Genomic DNA, 25,713 nt, shown 5'->3' with positions numbered 1-25,713 from the left:
CTCCATGGTGGGCAGAGTGCTTTTCATCCTTGCTGCTAAGTGCAAGCAGGCCTTGACCAACACTCACTATTGAATTCAGAACCTGATCACAGCAACTTAACACTGAGAGTTTGTAATGGGAGCTGTTCCAGGTCCTTTTGTACCTAATTTCACTTCAGCTACTTCAAAAATCTGCTGCCAGATTCACAACGCAGGAAAGCGTCCTCTAGATCTTGTTCAGCACCTTGCAGGATTGGAACTATGTAGAAATATACAGATTCACCATTCTGAGCATTTCCTTATACCAGGAAAAGTGCTCCACAAGTGCTGCGCTGGTTCAAGTGCCCCAGGATCTAATACATATCAGACTGCTGAATGGATATTAAATCTGAGGAAACATTTGTCGTAGGGCAAAGCTAATTAAAATGAATACATTGTGTATGAGAGCAGAGTGATGCCTAGTCTTGCGACTGAATTATGCATCTGAATTATGCGACTGAATTATCCTTGTAGAAAAGAGACTGCAAGAATCTTCTAGTCATTGATTAAGATTTGATTATTATCACACAACTCTCCGCAAACCACTATAGAACAGGAACATATTTATTCATCAGGAATCTGCAAGAAGGACTGGGAAAGATTGTCTGAAATCCTGGAGCGCCACAGCCACTCAATATTGACAATGGTAAGTTAAATGGACCAACAACCTTACTTGGAATAAAGCAGCTTCCTATGTGACTGGCGGAATATCCATTGCAAAAGAAAGCAGGAAAGGGGTTAGATGGCTTTTACTTATCTGTTAATCACCTGAAAGAGGGAGGAAACATATGCTAATTCAACTCCAAGATTACATTCCAACTGGGAAGGACAGACAGCAGCAGTGAATTTAGACAAAAGGCCCTAAAGGGATTAAAACGCAACATGGCAAAAAGTCTGCATTCCCTGTGAGTGAGTTGAAGGGCAGGAGAACAAAGCTCGTGGGTTCCAGCTATTCAGTGGCAAAAAAAAAGGAAGAAGAACACTAAAGACACAGAATGTACAACACAGGGAATTGGGAGAGCAGCTTGTAGAAATAAAAAATGAAGCAACCTGTGGCCATGCAAAAATGTTGTCATCACAAGGACCACATTAAGTGAGTTAAAGTGGTGTTTAGCTGGTTAAAAGAAGATCTGCTGGAGCACATGTGGGGAGTTTCTGGCCCTCCGGGTGTTGCTGAACTACAACTTCCATTGCCCCCCCCCCCGGCAATCGGCCATGCTTCCTGGGGCTGATGGGATTTGTAGTTCTGCAGCATCTGGAGGGCCAAAGGTTCCCCACACCTTTGTTGGAGCCTCAGAGTTGTCCCCATGCCTGGAAATTGTTCCCATATAACTGGAACAAGCCGTTTTTTTGTCTATGCCTGGAAGAAATGGGCATCGTTTTGAGTCAAACTGGCAGGATGAACCTAACTTTCAAAACTGCACTGATTTTAATGACTGACTCCAAGACTGCACTGATTTTGTTGCTCTTTGTTAGAATTCCCAAAACACGAGGCTGACGTTGACAAATGAACAGACCACAAGAAAGGAAAGCAGAACTCTAGAGGATTAGTACAAGGTTAGGATGGGGAAAACTAAAAACAAGAATAGCAAGGCATACTACACACATGTAAAAGAAAAATAGAAAACCTATCGGAATATGCCATGAAAGTCAGAACAAGCAGTCAAGTACGAAGCCTATTGATGCCAGTGGGCAAGGTCATGTGCCAGGCTGATTTCCCTGGGAAAAGAGGAGATAGGATGCTGGGCAAGTTAAGAAGTGGCTGGTATCAACAGAGCGATGAATGAGACTGTATGAAGAAGACGGGGGGGTGAAGAGCAAGTCGGACCCAACTGTTACATAGCCAAGTGAAAAAGAGAGAAAAAAGCAGAGAGAAGTTGGGAGAGTTAAAAAAAGCGCTGCAAAAACTTCAGGAGCTGGTTGAGGTGATAAAACAGATGTACATATTAGCTTTACAAAGAGCCGAGATTCTCTGTAAGCTGAATTCAACAGCCAATAACACATTCTGCAGTTTTATACAAAATATAGATCCCTCAGCACATGCATGCAAAAAGGGACCTGCAAGAACTTGACAGCGAGAAGCAAAAACGGAAAGAGATCTTTCTCTGACCCTCTCCCGATGTCTGATTCTCATACATAAACTCAGAGACTTCCCCTAAAAAGTAATCAACATCATTATAATCAGGAATGAATTAATATCAGAGAAAGCTCCCCCAGGGAATGACCACAAAAGAACCAGAAAGTCAGGAAGAGGCAAAAGATATCAAGCTCTCTCCAGTAACAGTTTGCTGTTGTTGCTTGCATAAAAGCCTAAGGAAAGCCCACTTTTGTTGTGACAAGGAAATGGAGCAGCTGGGTGGTGGGGAAGTTCCTTAATGTTACTCAGCTTATTGCAAGGCCATGGACTGAGCAATCAAGCCAAGGGAAAGGCCCGTTGCAATCCTGAAGGATCATAGTAAACAGTGCTACTTCCAGATTGGAAGAACCCTCCTCATAGTTGGCAGTAATTTCTTAAGACCAGCTGCAGGGACCACCGGGGAGGGGGGGGAGAGGGAGAGAAGAGTTTCCCAGAGGCATCTGGTCGGCCACTGTGGGTACAGACTACTGGACAAGATAGGCCTTGGTCCGATGCATCAGGAAGAAGAAAAAGAGAGCAAACTGACAGAGGCAGTGACTCCAACAGGGCTTCTAATTCACCTGTGCACTGCACCACAGCTTCCCATTTAGGCTAATGAGCACAGGACTGCCTTCAGTGAATCCCAAAAAAACCCAAAGAGAGCAAAAAAGCAAGTTCTGTTCTCTTCTACAAGTACTGCTGGGTTTTTAGGAGAAAGCCCTTTAGAAGTCTCTTCGTTGCCAAAAAGATCAATGGCACCTCAGACAGGTTTTGCACAGATGAGGCAGCTGTTCCCAGCAGCAACGGTGATGACTATTAACCTTTTTGGGTAAAGTCTCATGCAAACCTGACTAATGGGTAGGAAAATAGTCAGACTGATAGGTGTCAGCCAGGAGAGCAGGGGGAGAAACACCTCAAGGCCTGCAGGCAAAAATTACCACGACACGCAAAGCAGATGACTGGCCAAATGGATTTACAAAGAGCATTCTTGAAGCTAAGGCAGTCTCTAACTTCAAGACCGGAACTGGCAGTAGCTGGCTCAGAGGTTGTAATCTGTCACAAGGATGAAACCAATGTGGAGATATGAAGGCCCAAGGAAAAAAACAATAGGAAAAAACCATCCCCCCTCCTCAAATTTTTCCAGTTTTTTTCCAGGCCTTCCGATCTCTAAACCAGTGGCAACTGCCACTAGGTTAAGTGGTTAATCTATCCCTTCCTTTCACTTGTTTGCCATCGTCTCCTCTACTGCCAACACTGCCTTCCAGCACCTTGAATAGCTCTGTGCTACTGTTTCCTGTGAGAGGGAGCGAGTGTCTGTGTGCGCGCACATGTGTCACCATCAACCCAAGTCTATGGCGACAAGGCAGAGCATCATGGCTATGGTCTTGCTGGCTGGAAACAACGGGATCCCAGCTACTGCAACAGAATGACAGCAGCAGGTGAGAAGGTACAGTCCAGGCAGTAGGTTGTACTGGGGGAAACAGGGCAGGACATGCAATCACTACAGAGTAACATACCTGCCTGCATTTGTATCCTGAATGGAGTGCCGCCTGCAGCATTTTGCACAAGCCCCGTGGAAGAACTTTAGGGTGCACAGCTATGGAGGGTCTGCTCCTCCTATCCAGGTCAAAGGTATTACTGACAAGGAAGTGGCAAAACTCTTTGTTTACCTTTCGTAGCTGGTTTGTGAAGAATAATGTCTGTAATAGGCTGTTCATATAGCAGGTTGCTCCCTGGTTCTTCAGCCCCACGTATCCTGTATGCTTCTTGGAATCCCACCTATAAAAGCCATGAACTTGGTTACAAGAACCACACGTGCGTCCACACCATACATTTAAAGTACATACTTCCCCTCAAAGAATCTTGGGAATTGGGGTTGGGTTTTTTTTTTTTTGGTAAGGGTACTGGAATTATATTTCTATGAAGGGCAAACTATAGTTCCCAGGATTTGCTTGGGGGGGCGAATCATGTGCTTTAATGTATGCTGCGGATGCAGCCTTACTCAGGAACCAGGGTATTTCCACCAATAGAATTCAGAGACTTTAATCTTGCTGGCCAACAGACTATATATCGATCAAATACTCAGAACTTTGCTTATAAATTTTATCATTTTTATGGAGCTCTTGTCGAAGACCTTCTGAAGAAAGACTGCAAGAGAGACTGAATTCTAAACCACAAAATGAGCAGGTACTGGTTAGAAGTTGATAGTACAGTAGGGCCCCGCTTACTGGCACTTCGCATTCCAGCATTCCGCTAATGCGGCGGCGGGAAATTCCCCTTTCTAAAGCCGATTTAGCGATTTTACGACATTTTAGCGCGACGGCCCCATTATAGTCTATGGGTCCTGCTTTACGGCGATTTCCGCTTTACGACGGGGGCCTGGTCCCTAACCCGCCCTATAAGCGGGGCTTTACTGTACTGTTAAGTGATTTGTCAGTCACAGAACTAAGGTTCACAAACAGCAAGACATCTATCAAATTTACAGTAGACATCTGAGATTACTAAAATTTTGGTGACTGACCCACAATGCAACCGCAACCAAAGGATCCCTGCATAGACCACAGTCTGAGATCCAGGCCAGACTGACAGCAAGTTCCTCTCTAACTATATAAGTTAACTACTGTGGCAAGGGAAGCCCTCCTTGTCTTTGGCCTAGGGATTCCATCTCTCTTCTCAGGACAGAATTGCTGCTTTCTGCCCGTGTTCTCTGGGCATAGGATTGTGAGCTTGGCCAAAGATCCTTGGTAAAGGTACTCTAGTGAGACGCATCCAAACTCATGTGGTTCAAGCTTTTTACATAAATAGAAGCTAGGCAATAATGCATTGGGTATTTTGCACGAGTTATTCAAGAGAGCCTTTTGTGTCAACAGCACATGTTTTAAGTGAAAGAGGACATTCTCCACTATTCCACCCCTCCCTCCTGACCATGTTCATTGAACCCTAATTCCGTGGCACCCTCCTCCCTGCAGGGAGCTCTCTTCTCTAAGACTGTCACCCTGGAAGGGGTGGAAGGAGATGTAACTAGGTAACATTCATATGAACAAACAATTCAAATGGAGAACGTATTTCACAGGAAGTAAGGGCTCCTCCTCCCCACCCATGTTGACTCCTCAGTAAGATGCAGTTAATATGCTAAAGCTTGTAAAGGGTTTGTGAAATTAAGAGTAACTAGAGGGCGCAGACCAGGTACAACAATGACCTTCAAGTCTTTCCCATTCCTCTCTACCATGATTCAATAAGGGTCCCAGCCAACTACACATTTTATAGGGATTTGTAAGAAAATAAGAAGTGTTGTTTCATCTAACTAGAGCTTAAAATAAAATGTTGCACAGGAAAAGTGAAAGGTGTACAGGTGGCTGCTGTTCTATTATTTTTACTTTTTAAAAATGTACTTACGCCACACCATGTGGAGCATCAGCTTGAACATACACTTCAAAAGTTACTTTGTCATCTTCTATATAGCCTTTGTCTGGATCAGTAACTTCCTATAAAAAAAAGACACCAATAACATTAAATATCAAATCACATCTTTTGGATTGTTCACAACCATTCCTCATTTGCAAATGAAGGGCAGTCAAACTTTGGAGTCTGTGATGGCTAGCAATCTTGAAAGCTCTTTCTTAGAGCCTCAAGCCAGTGGTGGTGTAGTGGTCAGTGTTGGACTGGGACCTGGGAGACCAGGGTTCAAATCCCCAGTGGGCCATGAAGCTCCCTGGGTGACTATAGGCCAGTCACTGTCTCTCAGCCTAAACTACCTCACAGGGTTGTTGTGAAGATTAAATTAGGATGGGGAGAACCATGTTGGTATGCCACCTTGAGCTCCTTGGAGGAAAGGTGGGATATAAATGTAAGAACAAAGATAAAAAATAAAAGCTGAGGCCGATAAACGCACACCTACTTTTAACAGTGAATCTGAGTGATACAGGTTTGTCTCCAGATGTCAAAAGACGATCATTTCTGTACATCACTGGAAGTTACTTCCACCTTGTTGCTATCGGGCCCTGAACTTGTACTGGTAGCTTGAGAACAGTGCAAATGTGATGGCTGCGGGTGCTTTATCTGTTAACCATCTCTGTTGTGGCTTCTCAACCTCTTGTACTAGTTAATACAATGGTGAAGTTGACACACCAGCAGCAGATCGCGGGCACATGCAGAGAGGAGGGGAAAGCATTGCTCATTGCAACTAGCACCAGGACCACCAGCTGAGCACTTAACATGGGACTTTTCTTCCACAATGCCCATTTGCTTTACACCTTTAATCCCACCCTCCCTCAATCTCAGGATGGTATTCATGGTTCCCCACGACTCACACCTGTTTTGTTCTCACAACAACCCTGTGAGGTAGGCTAGGCTGAAGGAGACTGGCCTGAGGTTGCCCAGTGAGCTACATGGCTGAGTGGGGATTTGAACTGGGGTTTTCTGAGCCCTGCACTTTTATCTACCACACCGGCTCTCACACTGCCAAATACTCTTACTTACACTCCATGACATAAAGTTGGAAAAGCCCCAGTCATTCTCCTTATGAAAGAACAAGTGGCTGATACGGCGACTGAAAGATTTCTCATCGTCCTTGTAATTTATTATCTTGAGCACTGCTTGTGCGTGACAAGACCACGACCTGCAACAATTAAAGAGATAACACTTGACACGCGGAACTGCACAGAAAACATGCTCATAAATTGTGGTTTACTAAACAAGGCTGCTTTACGTCTTGCCTCTCCTGGATTTAAAACTTTGCTTCAGCGTTCTCAGAGGCATTAGTAACTATTATCATAATCATGGAAGCCATTTGGGAAGAGGCTTGGTTTCTCACAGACCTGTTTTTACACATTCACCCCATGGAATTTTTCTAGCTCAGTGGGTTTTCTTCCATAGTTGTCTGAGAATGCTATTTGCAACTCCTCTAAAGCAGTGGATGAACACTGCAAAATACTTTTGTTGCTACAGGTTAAGAAAAGGCAAATGGAGAGGCCCTTGTCCCCTGTGGGTTTTTTTATTTGCTTGTTTGCTCAACGTTAATGCTATGAGACTCCTAAAAGGAAGGTTACTGTTAAACATATGAAAGTGAACTCTACTGTGTCTCCCACTTAGTCAAGGTTGTGGCTTCCAATTCTTAGTAGTGTGCTTCAAATCCCAGCCATGTGAAAACAAATTAAAGCTGGAACACTAAAATTCTGCTGGAATCATCCTGCTTCTGTTCCTGCTTTGTAAGCTTTTATTTTTAACAATTTAAACTGATTAATCAACAAAAATAAAATCAACAAAAGCTTTAGTATTTTAAAGACAACTTTAAAAAAATGAAATTGTACTTCCTTTACTTTTTCAAATGGAGACCTATCTTGCAGCATTGGTAATGCTCAAGTTTATTTAAATTTAAGTTAGCTAACTGATCAACTAAAAGGCTACTGATTAATCAATTATTTTAATCAATTGACAGGCTCTAGTTTTGCCCTATGGAAGACCTTTCTGCATACTTAGCTTTTATCTGAAAGGAAGGAAGGAAGGAAGGAAGGAAGGAAGGAAGGAAGGAAGGAAGGAAGGAAGGAAGGAAGGAAGGAAGGAAGGAAGGAAGGAAGGAAGGAAGGAAGGAAGGAAGGAAGGAAGGAAGGAAGGAAGGAAGGAAGGAAGGAAGAAGCTGAGCATTCCAATGAACTCAGGTCATTTTACACATGTGCATATGGGTGTTCACACAACCAGTACCTCACCAGAAGTGAACCCTCATCTGTAGCACTGCAGCCAATTTATGCATCAACCCATCAGAAATCAGTAAATGTGCAGCACTGAAAACAAGCACTGCTTTTTATCTTGTTGGGAAAGGTGAAATTGCCCACATCTTCATCTAGCTCGTGTATTTGGTGATTAACAAATTAACTATTCCAAATTATTAAATACCAACCTGAAAAGATATTAACTTTGGTCTCTTCATAGCTGAGAACTAGCTATCATTACATTCTTCCCAATTAAGAGTTCTGACGAACTCTGTACACTGTGTATTTTGGAGTGATAAAAGGAAGTGACTTAAAATATTTTGAATGCTATTGTCTTAAACTACATCAGCTGTCTATACCCGAGGTACAACTGGCAACCTACCAGACCTCTCCAATGGGCTTTTCACAACTCTGCCTCTTTTCTCCACATCTGCCCATGTGCACAAACACTCCCGATACCCTATGCACCCTTCCTGACTGCTGAAGCCACAGTCTTTATGCTGTCTCACCCATGAACACTCAAGCTGTCTTCATGAAAATGCAACAGGTAAAGACAGGGGTGTTACACATAAATGTATAAAGTGTGTATTAAAGATCTGAAGGGTCTTACGTGGAATCAGACTCAGCATTGCACTGCAGAAAGAACCCTACACTTTTCTGATGTGGCCTGTCTGGGTAAAGTCGTGGCATCACCATAATCTTCCACGGCAGGTTCCGCACAAAGCAGGGGGGGCTTAGGACTGATTCACTCAGCCTGTTGAAACGTTCCACTGTGAACTGAAACGTTGCTTCCGACCGCCAGCTTGTGTCTGCAAAACAACAAAACACAATTAAACACGAATTAAGTAGCCTGATCCTATGGTCCCCATGAAAGGCCATTGGTGCACAGACACTCCCACTGGTGTGACATCAAAAGCTGTGGAACTGCATCTGGACAGTAAAACACCCGATACATGCTGAACGACTCAGATGTAGAAACAGTAAGAGCAAGGATAAAGGATGGAATTCAATGCTAGTCCTACTCAGAGTAGACCCACTTAGGTTAATTATACATGACTAACTTATGTTCGTTCATTTCAACGGGTTTACCCCGAGTAGGACTTCGTTCAATACAACCCAAAGTTTTAAATATATTGTTTATCGATTGTGTTTCTGATTTTGAGTAAGCTGCTCTGGGAGTTTGTTGTAAAGAGATCTGGAGGGCACAGTAATGAGTATGCTGTTGACACACCCCTCTCTTTCTCCCCTCTCCAGCAGATTCTAGGGAAGAAGCAGGGTAGCACACAGCACCACCATCCACCTTTGAAGGCTGCCTGGAAACTCCAGCCGCAGCATTCTGTACTAGCTGAAGATTTGACCAGGGCCAGATACTTGGATCACAGAACTCTGTTGCTATGCCAATCTCACTGGCTCACAGCCTGCTTGCAAGTCAATGTCCAAGTGCTTGGGGGGGGGAGAATGTCTCCTCCCTGCATAACCTCTCTCTGCCCACTCAGATGCTCAAGGTACCATCAGTTGTTGCTGTGGATGCAAAAAGAGGACCTTCTCTATAGTGCTGGACCCAGACTCTGGAACTCCCTGCCATGCTAAGACATGCCTGCCTTCCCCTCCTGATGATGAATACTATTTTGTTTTAAGGAGTCCACAGGCCTAGTTGATTGCTAGGACCATGTGTGCAAGCAGTGGAGGCTGGTCCATTTGGGGCAAATGGGGCAGTTCCCCGCCAACTTAAGCTGCCCTCAGCCAGCCTCCTTACTCAAAACCAGTCCAGAGGTGGCAACGGCACTGCCCAATCCGCAACCTCCTGCTCCTCCGTCTCAGTATTGCCCTTATGGAATGCAGCAGGGAGGAGGAAAAAAGTCCAATGAGTTGGCTCCGATTGTTATTCTGGCTGCACCTGCCGTTCGGGCACCCTGCTTACTGCCCCACTGGTGCCCCAAGAGGCACTAGCCGCCATTGTGTACAATAAGAACATAAGAACATGAGAAGAGCCTGCTGGATCAGGCCAGTGGCCCATCTAGTCCAGTATCCTGTTCTCACAGTGGCCAACCAGGTGCCTGGGGGAAGCCTGCAAGCAGGACCCCAGGAGGGGAGAGTGTTCTTGCACTCGGGTCCTGCTTGCGGGCTTCCCCCAGGCACCTGGTTGGCCACTGTGAGAACAGGATGCTGGACTAGATGGGCCACTGGCCTGATCCAGCAGGCTCTTCTTATGTTCTTAAGAAGAAGTGTTGAGGGGGAGGACACCCCTGGAATTGTCTCTGAATACATTCACGCTTTGCAAAAAAAAAAAAAAGGATTCCATTCCATCTCTTCCGGACTGTTTGCAAAAAGAAAGACTCTGCAGTGACGCAGAAACCTATTTGCAGCCATCTTCTGCAAATTCTTTGCGGGAAGCCCGCAAGCAGGACCCGAGTGCAAGAACAATACAAAAGGAAATACAAAAGTCAACCTCAAGATTGCAATTCATTACATGTCTACTCAGAAGTAAGCTCCATCAGGTTCAGTGGTACTTCCTCCCAGGTAAGCGTGTATTGGATTGCAGCCTAAGGCCCAAAATTGGGTAAGAGTATAAATATATGTGAATTGCTACTAAAATAGGTATAAAAATAATTCCGCTTTGATTTTTCCAACAATAACAACATACCATGAGACACATAAATGATGTTTCTACAATTCAGTCATTATGGACACAACAACAGAAGGAGATGTCTCAGCATCAAGGCTATGTGACTAACAATACTACTGGGTCTTCCTCAGTGGTCAATTAACGTATAAATCTCAATGCTGTCACCGAAGGTAACTCATTTGGCTGGTCTGTATAAATACCGTGAGCTGATCTATCTCATCAGGAGAATCTTTGAGCACACATGTTAAGTCTGGGGGTGTATGGGTTAATGTGGAAGGTGATATTTTTCTAGGGGTTTCTCCAAATTTCTAGTTATCAAAAGTCAGCCATCCAATTGTAGAGGATTGTGCGCTCACCCTCACCCTCCCCAAACCCCCACCACCACCTTTGTTTGTAGCTATTATGTCCATATTTGGCTTACAGTTACATCAGAAAAAGCAAAGCATTAATGTTCTTAACAAAATAAATACCCAGACTAGACTTGTAGACTGTATAAGAAGTATACAGACCTATTCTAGACTCAGTAAAAAAAAAAAAAAAGATAATCAGTACAATTATACAAGGCAAGATAAACCTTGAGGCTGTATCCAACTACATTTTACTCAGAGCAGACTTATCGAAATTAACGGACCTGAGTAAGTCATGCCTGTTAATTTCAGCGGGTCTGAGAATGATGAATATTGGGATACAATCCTTGGTTACAAAGGCACATTAAACAATAGGGGACCTATAAACTGTTAAGACTTCAGCATAACCAGATGCTGGGAAATCTCTGGTGCAAAACATATTTCTTAAAAAAAAAAATTAAAAAGAAAGAGCCACACAATGACTGCTGTTCGATAACCAGTACCTAAGCCTAGCTGACAGCATCTGCACAGAGAAATTACATGTGCTCAGTGCTGCAAAATTCTGCAACATTTATTCTTCTCACATGTAAAAGCTGCCACAAAGGGGGGGGGGCTCTTCATTCAGTTTCAGATTCAAAACATCAAAATGCCAAGTCATGGATCCCCTGATAATAAATAAGCACAGCTATCCTTTTAACGTAAACATTGATCCATTCTTGACAGAGTTGAGTTTGGAGGTGAACTGAATGGCATCAGCTTCGTTTCTAGTTACTTTAGATGATGCAATAAGCAGGCCCACAAAACAAAAGCAATGTGCATTTTCAACAGCCAACTCAGCTTACCGTTGTGGTATTTTGCCACAGAAAAACAAAGCAGTCTCTCTCCCCACCCCCCAAAATGTCCTAAACAAATTTCAGGAGGAAGGATGCAGTTGCCTCCCCCAAGTCAGATTCCTACCTGTGAAGCCAAAGTCAGCATTCTAAATGAAAGCAACTTTGAACATCTTCAGAAATCCTCCTTCTCAAAGTACCAAAATATGCTAACATTTTAATTTATTTATTTCATAATTTATAAACCACTCCACATTCAAAACAGACAGGAAACATAACAGAAAACAAAATACAAATCACAAACCAATGTTAAAAACATGAAACCAACAAGAATTAAACACCGCAGTAGTAAAATGGTCTAATATGGGGAGACTCAGAAAGGGGGAGTCAAGTTTTCAACAAATGTCAAAAACATTGACAACGCTGGGACCTACTTCACCACTAAAGGAAAAGAATTCCAGAGAAGTGATGCCACAATGCTAAAAGCATGTGCTCAAGAACCGTCAGATCCAGGGTGGGCCTCTTTAGGAGTGGTTGGAGCCACAACAGCATCTAGACCACTGAGAACTGGTCAACTTTATCCTTAAATGCCTAGTGAAAGAGTCACAGCTGGATTCTGAGAAGACGAAAGCCCCATCAACTGGGGCAGATGTTAGCAATCTTTGCAGTATTCAGAAAAGTTCTGCTGGATGGCTACTAGCAGATGCATTGGAGGCAACAAAGTAGACCTTCTTTGCTGCTTCCACCTATGCACAACAGTTTGGATATTGTGCTCTAAGGAGTGCTTGATCATGTCACATTTGTGATGGCTGTCCTCAGCAGGGTGGCTCAACCTCTAATTAGACCAAGACTAGCTGCTTCAAAGCTTTCTAATTATAAGAACTGGAAGAAGTTTAAAAAGGTCGAATAGTTTTAAGCTTTGACACCCCATTCCCTCTAGCTGTGGTCCAACAATAGATCAATCTACAGACACTAGAAAATGGCACATTACAAGCAGTGAGCAGAGGCACCACTAATGGCCAAGCCACAAAGTAAGGTAAGCCACAAGCGATGAGGAGGTGCACATGCCTCATCCAGGATTGTTAGTGGCCATCTAAGTGGAGAGAATGTTCCTTTCCATTCCCTATGCATAGCAGCGAGAGTGTCCTGAAGGAAAGGCACAGCCCATCTGCTTAATGTGTTATTGGCCCTGTAACGACCACCATTCACTTGACTGTAATTTGTTTAAAAAGGACGTTAACATTGTATTTTTAAAATTACTGTAACCCACCCTTTAATCTTATGAAGGTCAGGAGAGAAATGGAAGCATCATCAACAACGTGTTACCTAATAGCTTGGACTTCAGATGCAAACGTCCTGAAGCTGTATCTAATTAATTTATTGTAAAAAAAAACAACACAAAATTTTCTCCACAGAGCCTTCAAGGCAAAATATCAAAACCCCAATTTTAATAACATAAAAGTCTTTATTTCTATTGGCTGATTTTGACAGAGTCATGACAGACAAAAGTACAGTACTGCTTCACACTGCTTGTAGCTACATGAGGATTAATAAATTGCAACTGCATCCTTTCAAGATGGAGACCCTATGAATGGGTGGTTCCCAGATTTCGGAATTGGCCTGGGTATCAGCTCTGGGTGGGGCTGTGCTCCCTCTGAAAAATCAGGTGTGTAGTTTGGAGTTGCCCCTATATCATCGCTGTTACCAAAGGCCCATCCCAGGTGACCTCAGTGGCTTGGAGCACCCATTACCAACTTTGGTTGGTGCGATGACTATGACTGTTCTTGGACAAGGATAGCCTTGCCATGGTGGTCCATACATTGGTAACCTCACAGCTGGACTACAATAATGTGCTGGGGGGGGGCTGCTTTTGGTATATACATTTTTGCCTGGCTGGAACGTGTTCTTGAACTGTGGTAAGGCCTTTTGCTTATTTGGATGGAGGACAGAGATGTGTGTGTGTGTGTAGTAATTAGCCTACTGAACAAAGATAGTATTTACATTTTTGCTTCTGGCTCCATCCTCCACCGACGTGTGGCTCTTGGAAGGTTGCCCACAAGGGAATGCAGCCCTTGGGCTGAAAAGGGCTCCCTACTCCTACAGTGCATCATACACCCTTTTGTAAACCTCTACCATGCCTCCACTGAGGTGTCCACTGTCAAAAGTAAAGAAGTCCCAAAAACGTACAAGAGCACAGAAAAGTCCCTGAGCTCTGTAAAGGGTTGTATTGCTCGTTGCAGGGAAAACAAGCCAGCTTCCCCCCTCCTGAACCCCCTCATCAAAGCAAGTAAAAGGGATGACTCACCATCTTCCATGTCTTCTTCTGTGTTGTTGTGACCATCGGCCATTGCTACGTTCCCATTGATGACTGGGTTTTGAGTAATTCTTGGTGGATCATCAGCATCTCCAGCTTATGAACACAGGGAGAACAGATATAGATCAGTAACCTGGGTCTTGACAGTAATATACATTCAAAAGCATATTTTTAACAAATGGCAATGAAAGTAACAGCACCACAACTGCTACTTAAGATCAGTATTAATCTGATTAGTATTAATCAGATCAGTATTAATCTGCCTCGTGACAATGCACAGTAAAAGCTGGTGTAATTAATGTATCAGCCCACTAATGGTTTAATATTGTTTATTTTCAAAACAGACACAACTAATTTAGGTCCGTTAATTTTGATGGGTCGCCTCTGAATAGAATTTAGTTGGATACAACAATCTGTTCCTATGATATTATGAGAACTAGCCATACACAGGCTTTCTGTCTCCATTATTTTGCTTCCACTATTCTACTAAAAAGGCTTAAATTTATGCAAAAAAATTTGTTTCCATGGTTTATCAAGAATCACTGTTAACGTCAAGTCACATATTCATACTGCCCTTCCCTCCAGCAGTGCAACCTGCCAACGAACACAAAGTAACTCAAAAGCTGTCTTTTCCCAGTTCACATTATGCATCTACCCATCAAAGGCTATTCAGCACCCAGGACAGAGCTTTGGTTGCTTCTACAAAGTTAACACTGGTCTATGGTACAGTGATGGTGCCTAACACAAGAGAAAGCTTGTTTGAGCAAAGCTTTTCAAGATAAAACGAAAGCTGACCAGGACTCTCATCAAGACTTAGAGATAAAGTGTACACACACACGTTAAGATGTTTTGTATCTTATGAATTATTATTTTTATTTATTATTTGATTTATATCCCACCCTTCCTCCCAGCAGGAGCCCGATTATGGGAGTACAATTATGTACTGTGGCACTTGCCTTTTCATGAATGGGTTGATGCAAATTTTGTGTGTGCGTGCAAAAGTGCGTGTACAGTAGGGCCCCGCTTTACGGTGTTCCATTTTCCGGTGTTCCGCTGATGCGGTGGCTTTCAATTAGGGGAAATTCCCCGTTTTAAATCAGATTTTGCGGCATTTTCATGTGACGCGACCCATTATAGTCAATGGGTTCTGGTTTACGGCGATTTCTGCTTTACGGCGGGGGCCTGGTCCCTAACCCACCGTATAAGTCGCCCCCTACTGTATAGGCAATCTTTTTGTACAAGATACAGTGGTGCTTGTAATTATTTTAATATACATATTTAAAATGTATTCTTAGAACAGATCACTGTCTTCGAGAAAAGAGCAGTCAAGGGAGCCTCTGAACTGGATCAGGACCATGGCACAGTAGTTTGCCCTTGAGTGCAAAGAGCAGCTTTGGGCAGCTATTTTTGGTGATAAAATGGCACAGGGTAGAAGAAAAGTAACAGCCCTCCTGTGCTCATGCTACAGTCCCAATCCAGCTTTTTTTTCCCCTGAAAGCACACTTTAAAAAATGCTTGCTTAACATAAAGTGTAGACCAGTGTAGATCTTAACCAGCCCAAACCGCACTTGTTACACAATCCTCCTCCTCTGTCTTACTGCTCTGCAAAGACTTCCAGGTTAATCTGCACTGCCTCAACAAGCGTATTTCCTAAGACTGTTCACTTTAAGCCAGTCTCCAAGATCTACATTCGTCTTCAAGATCTATATTCTTAAAAATATTTCCTCATAGATTGGGTGTTATTGAGTCCTGCTCGTGATAGAACATTTGTTGCTGCTGTTGTTACAATAAAACAGCTTACTTGCCCTCTCTGCTTCTTCCTTCCAGGTTTAATGCCCTGCAATGACTTAAATGGGTCGGACTTGCTCCCCATAAAATGCCACTTAGAAACTGGGTGTTTGGTATCCTACAACTAGAGGTACACACCTGACCTGGGTACCTACCAAATGAGCTAGTTAAAAATCCATGGACTGAGTATGTTCTCTTTTGAGACATTGTGCCCCAGTGTACTTTAGTTCTGGGCCCTAATTTATACCAAAGCTCAGCTTCTGGGTCACAAAGCGGGTCTTCAGTAACTTCAGCTCCCAAACGTATACAAAAGGCCAATAAGACTACATCTCTGTCTGCCGGTGAGAATAAAAAGAATCTGAAAACTCTTTGAAAACAAAGGATTTAATGAAAATCACCATAAAACTCTGAAACATCAGAAGAGCATAAAAGTCTAGATACAAGATTCTGAAAAGGTGAGGGGATACCCCCACAGTCACTTTCACATTTAAAACATCACCCTTCCCTGTCCCAAACCAAGACTGGTCTAACCCAGAGCTCTGCATGACTAGGTTTGCAATATCCAATATCAAAACACTTTGCAGAGACAGAAATCAAGTGGAAGGCCAAAGAGGTATTTGCCATCCAGGTGTGATACAACAGAAATCACATTCAGTGGCATGCTAAAATAACTGCCCTGTTTGATATACTGATGTACGTCACTCAACACACCAGTGGGTGTTGGGGTGAGTTTGCTCAAGTCTTAACAATTTCTTTTGAGAAATTTCGGTGATTTAGATCTGTCACATATAATCTGTGGCCATACAGACACTGCCTAAGTTCTTCATCCAGATTCAAGTTGTTACTGAGTAAAGAAAAAAATGAGCCTTTAAGCTCAAATCTATAGTAATAATTTAATAAAACCAGCACTGGAACCAAGAGTCTCTGGCTCTGCGGATGTCCTATATTCTCTAGGCCAGGCTACAAATGTGGGTTGTCAACTAGATTTCTCTCCGTTGATTCATTCTTCACACCATGTTCAAGCACACACTCAAAGGGAAGCTATACATAGTCTGCCCTCCAAAATAAACAAAGATGAATTGTATTTCTAGTACTGTACTGGGAATTAATTACATTTTAACACACATCTTCCTTCTTAACTAAAATAAAAGTTTGTTACTGAAAAATAAGTTTTACAAACATGGAGGTTACCACAGGGGTCCCTCCTGCAAAGCAGACTCAGAGAGATGGAAACAGACTGAGAACAGTCCAATGCCTGACCAATGAAGGCATTTGGGCGTAGATGGAAGGAGGGAGAAACACAGGTTTTCAAAGGGACCCTCATCCAAAAGCTACAGACATGCAACTAGACCCAGATGGTCGACAGGAGCACCCTGGAGGCCAGCTATTTATACCTCTCACCCCGAGGTATCCATCTCCACCCAGCCTTTTCCCACCATGGCACCCCATCTGTAGCAAGATTTATATTAAAATGTGCTTGCTTCCCCCTTGTGCGCTTAAGGGTCATCAACGCTCCACAATGCTATGCCAAAGCCTTGTCTCTTACATCTCACTATCCTACCTAAGAAGAAAACAATTCCTCCAGAGATATACATTTTCACCCAGCCAGTGAGGTTATGAGTCAGGTACAATTCTCTCTGGCATCTTTAGTGGTTGTGTAGTTTGCAAACATTCCCTTGAAGGAACAAAGCATCTACGAACTTTTGCAAACAAAATTTTACTCTTTTGTCTATAGTAAGACACAGGAAACAGCTGGGCCTGACCAGTGTTTCGAAACACGTAGTTCTGCAAAGCTTAAGCAGAATATTAAGATCTCACCTGAATTGAAGACATAAAGTTCGAGTAGGCTCATGATGATTTAAAAGTGATGCCAGGTGGAGATCGTTCCTACCAGTGCAGAAATGTAGTGGTAAAGAGTGGCCTAACATCTATCTATTGTGTCCAACCAGCTTGATGATCAGCTACATCACCTAGAGGGTCGTAAGAGAAGCGATTAACCTACCCAGGCAATGTCCATGGTTCTCAAGATATAAGATAAAGTTCCCTAAGCAGGAACAGTTTCTCAGGTGATAAACTCCTTCCCAATAGCTCTCAATTAAGTCGGGTGTTGACCAATGCAGTGCCCTTTTCTGAGTACGTGTTAGTGCAGTAACGTTATGGAAACTTCAAACAGAGGTCTCTTTCACTTCCCTTTTAATTTCAGCGCTACTGGCTCATCAGATAGATAGATGATATCTTAGATTAGATTGGATGGATAGAAGCCAGTAACAAATGCACCATCCACTGCACTGTCCGCTAAAATGGAGAAGTGCTATGAGAACTACATTCATGACTCTCTGGCTAGCTAAGACCCAGTAGCCCAAAAAGGTTAGAAGGACAATAATGAGGGAGACCTGCAAGCAACCTCTATACCAGCCTTTCCCAACCAGTGTGCTTCCAGATATTGTTGGACCACAACTCCCATCAGCCTCAGCCAGCATTGCCAATGGTCAGGAAAGATGGGAATTGTGGTCCAACAACATCTGGAGGCACACTGGTTGGGAAAGGCTGCTTTATACAGTATGGCAGTTCTGTTAAAGTGGCTGCATTTGCTTAGAGATGTAAAATTTCTGGAAACTTTGAAGGGAAAAAACAGGGTTTTTGTTCCAGAAAAAAAATGGAAATTTTCAGAAAATTTGAAAAACTGCAATATTAACACTTTTTACGAACTGAACAGGGTGATTCATGACAGATGCTTTTGCAGGTCACTGATTCACAGGGTTGCCATAAGTCGTAACCGACTTGAAGATACATAACAAGCACTTTTTACAGATTGAAAGTCACTTTGTTACTTCAGGAACATCAAATGTAATTATGTACAAGTTGGTTTGGGATAAAATTATCACATATATTAAAAGTACATTTTATTCAAACAATTATTACAAATTTAATTTACTTTTTTAAATTTTTTACTTCTTTTTGGTAACAAATGGATCTACAAGATTCTGAACTGTAAGTAACACCTGAACTGTAAGGAACCTTTCATTTTGCCAGTTTATGAGGTGCAGGCAAAAAACAATTAAAAAAACAACAACAGAAGAAACCATCAACATTAATAACAAAGAAAATTATTTATGTCTCTACTAGTCCTCACAGTGTCAAGCAGACATAAAGCATCCACTCCCATAAAAAGAACTGAGAAAAGGGGGGGCAAGATTCAATGAAACATTTTATTCATCATGCTAAAATAAAACATTCCATAATCCATCTTTTCTTCATTTTTCCAATTTTTGGGGGGGGAAACGGCTTGGGAAAAAATGGGAAAAACCACTTCACCCCCCTAATTTTTCCAGTTTTTTCCCAGGCCTTCGCATCGCTACACCCACTGCTCTATTGCCACAGCAGTTGGTATGTTCCTAGTGCCTAGAAGTATCTATTGCTAGTTTCAAGAATCAAGATGACTGCTAAATTACATGGCTGCTCTACAAAGACAGAAGATGCAGATTTTTCAGAATTGGCCACATCAAGGAATGAGAGTAATTAAAAAAGACAGACAGACATGGGAAACAGGACTCAGCATTACTCAGATAAACTAAGACTCGCTGTTTTTTGGTCCTTAAAACAACTGGCTTGCCTTTGCCACTGGAACAGCCTCAGGTCATATCTGCCATATTTACATGACCACATGTAACTGCTGCTTTAAGACAAACACAGATTTTACACCTTTTTGTCCATCCTGGAAAGGCAGGAGAAAGAGAGGGAAGGGAGAAGGCAATTATTGTTAAAAAGATAACAAATAGCCTGTAACAAGAAGCCTAATCACCAAATTTGGAAACTGTATTAATTACAAGACAGCTTTCGTACAACTCTGAAAAAGTCAAATAGCTAACTCAACGGGAGGCAAGAGGAGGAAAAAGGTAGGCACGCTAAATGACTGGAGACAGTCAAAGTCCTACTGAACCCACATCTATTTAGGCAGAGATTATTGTGACGATGGAGGAATTTCGGGGGGAGGACACAAGACTCACTCTCTCAAAGGCAGCTGTTGCATGTTGTGGTTCAGGAGTATTATACTGGATTTAATAAGTTCAGTAACTTTAAAGTTTATGAATTACTTGCTCTGCTAAGCACAGCTGTTTTTTTCAAATACAGGGGAGTAATGAAAAAACTGGTAGTTGCTCTATTATTCCTTAGCAGGTAAGGCAGAATGCTGGCCCCAAAGGTTCCGTGGCAGTTGCTGCCCCCTGGATCTTCAGACTGGCCAGTGGCTGCAAGCCAACTTTCATAAAGGTTCTTACCTGCAGTCATACATATCTTTAACAGCCCAGTAGGGCAGAAAACACAGAAATGAAATTAGAAAGTAAGAAAACACATCAAATCAAAGAAACAAAACACAGAGTGGGAGAAAATAATGCGAGTGGCCATCTCATCATCCACCTTCATAGCACTGAATACTTCTTCCAACTTTAACAAGGGTTTTAAAAAGAGCACTTGCTTTCTAAGGGAAAGCCACAATATAATTAAAATCCTGACTACACCAGGCAGAAGAAGCAGTGCATTTGCTGCCTTGATAAACAACAGTGCAATCCTATTCACGTCTACTTGGAAGCAAGTCCTACTGAGTTCATCAGGGGCTAATTCCAGGGCAAAGTTACAGGATTGCAGCCAAAAAGGATATTCTTGAAGAGAAGGAGTACAAACTAATAGGTCCTACAGTTAGGCACAGATTTCCACTGCAAGGCTCAGAGCAAGCTTGAATGACAACAGAGCTCAGTGGATTTAAAGCCAAGGACTGAATGAAGTACTGCCATTTAGGAATCATACAAGCTAGTGCACCTAAAAGTGGCTTTTATTTCCCCATAAACATAACAAAAAAAAGGAATGGGTGGTGTTCAATGCTAGTCCTACACAGAGTAGATCCACTGAACTTAATAGACATGACTAACTTAGGTCCATTACTTTCAGTGAGTCTACTTTGGGTAGGACTTACTCGAATACAACCTAATGAGTTTTTGAATATCTACAAAGCATGGTCACAATGTGTAATTATTTCCCCATGAAAATAGCCTAATCACCTTCATATAAGCAGAGAGTGGATTCCTCCCTAGTTTTTACAATGTGGAAATGCAGGCAGTGAAGTTAGCGAATGCATGCAATGAAGTTCTGAGTGAGTGACCATATGTGTGTATATACTTAACAATCACTAATATAGCCACTGTGTGTATCTAAAAAAGCAAAGGTAGCTAGCTGTGTTGTTCCATAAGAAAAAAAACACCAGACGAGTTGGGCAATACCTTTATTGGGACCAATCAAAGTGCCACAAAAGCGTGGCAAACCTGTGAGTTCTCCAGAGCTCTTAATCAGTCAAGCTGCTACACAAGCAGCAGATGAGAGGGACGGGGTGGGGAAGTACAAAAATCAGGCTGATCTTTTTAGCCATGAGGTCAGCTTGTAGACTCAGTTCCAAGATGCAAAACAGGTATGTTTACAAATGGTCTGAATAAAAGCTCAACTTCACACTTAAACACACACGCACTGAACAAGTTGAAGGGGGGATTGCATTTTTACCACCCCAAAAGGGTGAAATCTGACAGTTCTTATAACATTTACAAATGTTTACTCCTGCCTCCATCCCCCCCCCCAAAAAAAATCTAGCTTAGATAGATAGTCAATCCCAGCCTTCCTCTCTGGAGCTGTAGGAAAAAGCTGGGAGTTGTTCTGGCACTGAGCCCCAGAAGCACTCTGAGCACCTCAAGCACTACATCCATCATTTCTGAAAGAAATAATGCACAGAGTTATGAGGGAGATGCCTATCCATTCAAAGCAGAAAGAGGACTAAACTGCACACAAATCAGGACACAACAAACGCAGTAAACCAAATGCCATAATATTAAATTACTGGAACATACTGTAAAAAGTTAGGCCACAATCACTGACCCACCCAGAACCAGCCTGGCTGAAAGGAACAACAGACAGACAGAATGCCTGGTATGTTTATCAGGAATCTCATAAAAAGGACTCTCAAGTGACGCAGAGTTGAACTCATTCTGCCTGCTACAAGAAAAAGTAAGATAGCTGCTCCCAGCACGAAATTCTGGCACACAGAAACAGATAAAAAGGAACTATTCTATTTATTATAAACCACTTAGAGGTCTTTTGTTCTAGTAAGTGGCACATAAATTTGGTTAAATAAAGTAAAATATACATCAGAGGTAAATTATACTCTGCAAATGAAACATAAGCTGAATATTTACTATTGCTACTTACTTAAAAACAGAAGTCCTCCCCTTTATCCCACATTTTGATGAGTTGCATGAACTATGAGTGTTGAAATTTGCCTCACAGGCCTGAGGAAAGTATCAACAGCCACAATGGTGCAATGCTTGTGAAAAAAAGGAAATGGTGTTTTGAGCTGCATCAAGCAAAGCATCAAAACATACGGGGAGTGAGGGGCTAGTAGGATTTAGCTTGATTTCTGGGGAAAGTGAGATGAGCTAACGAATTCCCTAGGGAGGAAGTGGAGGAAGAAGCAGAAGAATTGCAGCGCTCATTAAGTTTATAGTTTTCACCGCATGCTACACACACTCAAGATGTTGTGGAACCACCTTATTCAAAGACAAAATTAATTTCCAGTAACATTTTCTTGAGAGAGAGGCACTGAAGACAAAGTAGTATTGTTTTAAGTATTGCATACAGAAGAGGCTTGTGACCTACATCCTGGCTGTAATGTCTGCATCTATTTCATTCAGAGGCAGGAGCAGAGCTGTCCCAACCAGTTCTGGATCCTGCTAATGCAGATTCTTTGGATACAAGTCATCATGCTAGGGTGGTGGTTCAATAGGGCCGAGACAAAATGAGATGCTTTGCTAATTGTCCTTCCTACGCAATTGAAAATCCCAAGTTCTACTGAGCAACCTACAAGGTGCCATTACTGAACAGGTCATGTCCTTACAAACCACAATAATTAATCCAGAATTATGACACCACCTGCTATATCTTTACTCATAATCACTAACCTGGGTAAGAATCCCCACTTCATTCATAAGCATGTACTAGAAATGAAGGGGGGGTGTAATTTGGCTACGTTTAACAATCTTGTGAGCAAAACAAGGTAGTTAGCAGGTAATAATTTTCTGCATTAAATGATCTTGTCCTTGTTGAGCATTCTGGGGAAATTAGTCCTGCTGCAAGGTGAAATTGGAATTAAAAGTATGAATTAAATTTTAAGAAAAAATAACCTTGTTGTAAAAGTCATAATCACCATTATAACAACCAGATCAGCCAAAACTCACATCATATTTTCTGGTGCCTGTCTCCCTCCCTCAAATGTGTTTCTCAGCATAAACTCATAGGCTACCGCTATGCAATGCTCTTGCCAGTAACAATACCAGAAACTCGAACTTTCTGAATATTACCACAAAATACGATTCTATTAACAAGGGAAGACAAGGCCTGCCAAAGGTTACATCAATGCTACACCAACACAATCCTTTACTTTTACCAAGATGATTTGTGATTTTAATTTTTATGCATTTTTATTTTGTATATGTAGCTGCAGTTTTAATGAAATTACTGTATATAAGTATTTTTATAAATAAGTAAATATAATAAATCTATATGCATCACACTGAAATAACTATTTTGTATAACCAATTCCATTCTTCATAATTTTACTATGAACAACATGGAACATTATGCTCCACTGGGACTAAATTGCTGCCTCCCTCCTGCCCATCAGAAGCGGAAGGAAGGCAGAGAATTAAGAGTTCCTTGGTATTAAGCATACCAGGTGAGGGCAGGCAAATGACAGATGCTGAAACATCTCAGCATGGACTGCAAAGCTTGCCAGAGCTACAATACCATATTTCCATTTTCATATGAGCTTCTGCCCATTGTGGTTGCAATGTTTATTTAAAATACTTATATTCCATCTTTCCATGAGTCACACCCAAGGTGGCTTAAACATGCTACAATATAGAAGTAACCCATATTTGTTCGGAGTGAACTTGCACTTTCCGTATTTCACTGTAAGAATGTTCCAGAAGTTCATCACATTTACCACCTACTGCTTGACATTAGCCACTGCCATTATTCACGACACAGTGCTGTGGACAAACCCCTCTCTACTTCAAGGAAATAGTCACACTTCATACAAAGGATAAGCTTTTAGTCTTGCATTAGTTTCTCAATTACTTCTGCAAGAAAAACTATTATTTAAACCGGTCTTGTAAACAAGTCAACAAAAGTCACTAGTCTGCAATAAATGAACAAACAAACCTAGCCTTCTGAGGGGCTGGCAAAGGAGAAGAGAGCTCTGGATTGTATCCAATTAAGTCCTACTAAGAGCAGACCCACTGAAATTAATTGACAAGATTAATGTAGGTCCATTAATTTCAACTGGTCTACTCTGAGTAGGACTTAATTGGATACAATTCTGTTTCTCCTCTACCAGCCCACTGCATTTCCGTGCTAAGCACGGAGGAGGAGGAGGAGGCTTCTCTCCTCTGACAGCCCACATGCCTTTTCTACTGGCCCACTCACTTGCCTGTATGGAAATCCACACACTCGCCTGCATACAATTCCTTCCCAATTATGGCTGCCTGATGAGTACTTAAATATATGGCTGCTTTAAGCACGCACACCCTATGATGCATTGCATGTATTTGCCATCAGTTTCACCCCACCTAGTCCTGCCCATGGCCAAAACAGCTTATTTATTGCATTATTTCATTTGCAGTCCTTAATTTTGTGACATGCAGTTAGAACTCTGGTCAAGATGTTTTGCAGCAGTTGAGTTACATAAAGCCAGTGCTTGCTTGCTGGTAAAAAAATGAGGTACTGGTACTCATATTTTGATAAAGGTTTCATGGGTGCCAGCACAAAATTGTTGTCAAGGAGAGCAAAAAAAGGAGAAGAGGTGATGGTATACCACAAAGAAAGCTCCTTCATTTATTTAAATGTGAATATCATTTTTTTCAAAACAGCTTACTCCCTATTTAGGAGCATGGTTACAACCAAGATGCTGTATCTTGTGAGACGCAAATGCTAAAAGCACAAAGATTCAAATAAAAATTATTAATGAAGATGAACTTACGATGCCTCTCCTCAATACAGTGTAACTTGCATCTAAGTCTACAAGTATTAATAGACAGACCGATTCACAATAAAAGTTATTCTGTCTTTTAAACTCAGTTCTTCCACGGGGATGGCCTTCATTTTGCCTACTTTTACATCAGTTTTAGTTCTGGTGTTAACACACTGGTCTTCAACTGGTGGATCAGGACCTATTACTAAGTCACGGCCTGATTTAAGGTTGGTTGTAACAACAGTACTGCCATCATACAAACATATTATTAAAAAAAATAAGAAATAGGTCCCCAAGTGCGTATTGGGGTCAAAGGTAGGTCCTAGGTCTAAAAACATTGAAAACTACTGTTAACAAAATATGGAGTATTCTCTATTTCCCACCTCTAGTATCAATGAAAAAGAAAACATTTAAAAAGATGGCCTTTTCTTTTAATAATAACTGATAGATTTTGATTACTATTAAATTATAAGTAGCCTTCCTTTAAGGCCCTCAAAAAAAAGTCACCCTTAATGAGGATTTGCAACATATATTTACATTTAAAATTGGTTTATTTACCAATGCATTGGTTAAAATATCAAACTGAACACACCCACCCACTGCATTCGCTGACAGCCTTAGTGTGTCACCCGATGGCACCATTAAGAGGCATGAACCATGGATATGCTCTCTCACCCAGAACTAATGCCAGCAACAGCGCAGCACAGGTGATAATTGGTGCTCTCTCGGCACTGCTGTCAACCTGAGAACCCTACCAACCCCTTCACGCATCATAGTCATTGCAACTCTGGTCATCATCAATGCAATGGCTCTTACTCACATGAGCACTCCTGACAAGAATTTAGCTAACTCCTGAGTAGGTTTTAATAGCCAGTCTGGCCTAGCAGACAAAACTGATGGAT

General features: G+C 42.0%; 1 protein-coding gene across 2 annotated transcripts in view; it reads right to left on the bottom strand.

Annotated features, from left to right (window-relative positions):
• USP7 (ubiquitin specific peptidase 7) overlaps window positions 1-25,713 on the bottom strand; it is a 69,473-nt gene that overhangs the window by 26,259 nt on the left and 17,501 nt on the right. The window contains exons 2-7 of one of the 2 annotated variants that reach the window (XM_061599216.1): window positions 17,566-17,717; window positions 13,951-14,055; window positions 8,453-8,651; window positions 6,614-6,752; window positions 5,531-5,619; window positions 3,805-3,913 (exon numbers count right to left, since the gene is read on the bottom strand). In XM_061599216.1, the coding sequence (XP_061455200.1) occupies window positions 3,805-3,913; window positions 5,531-5,619; window positions 6,614-6,752; window positions 8,453-8,651; window positions 13,951-14,055; window positions 17,566-17,599 (675 nt within the window). In that variant the 5' untranslated portion in view covers window positions 17,600-17,717. The remainder of the gene's footprint in view (window positions 1-3,804; window positions 3,914-5,530; window positions 5,620-6,613; window positions 6,753-8,452; window positions 8,652-13,950; window positions 14,056-17,565; window positions 17,718-25,713) is intronic. The other variant, XM_061599215.1, reaches the window with a different exon arrangement.

Source organism: Rhineura floridana, chromosome 17, assembly GCF_030035675.1.
Source record: "Rhineura floridana isolate rRhiFlo1 chromosome 17, rRhiFlo1.hap2, whole genome shotgun sequence".
In the NCBI taxonomy this organism is placed as follows: Eukaryota; Metazoa; Chordata; class Lepidosauria; order Squamata; family Rhineuridae; genus Rhineura; species Rhineura floridana.
This window is presented reverse-complemented; position numbering and strand designations above follow the sequence as displayed.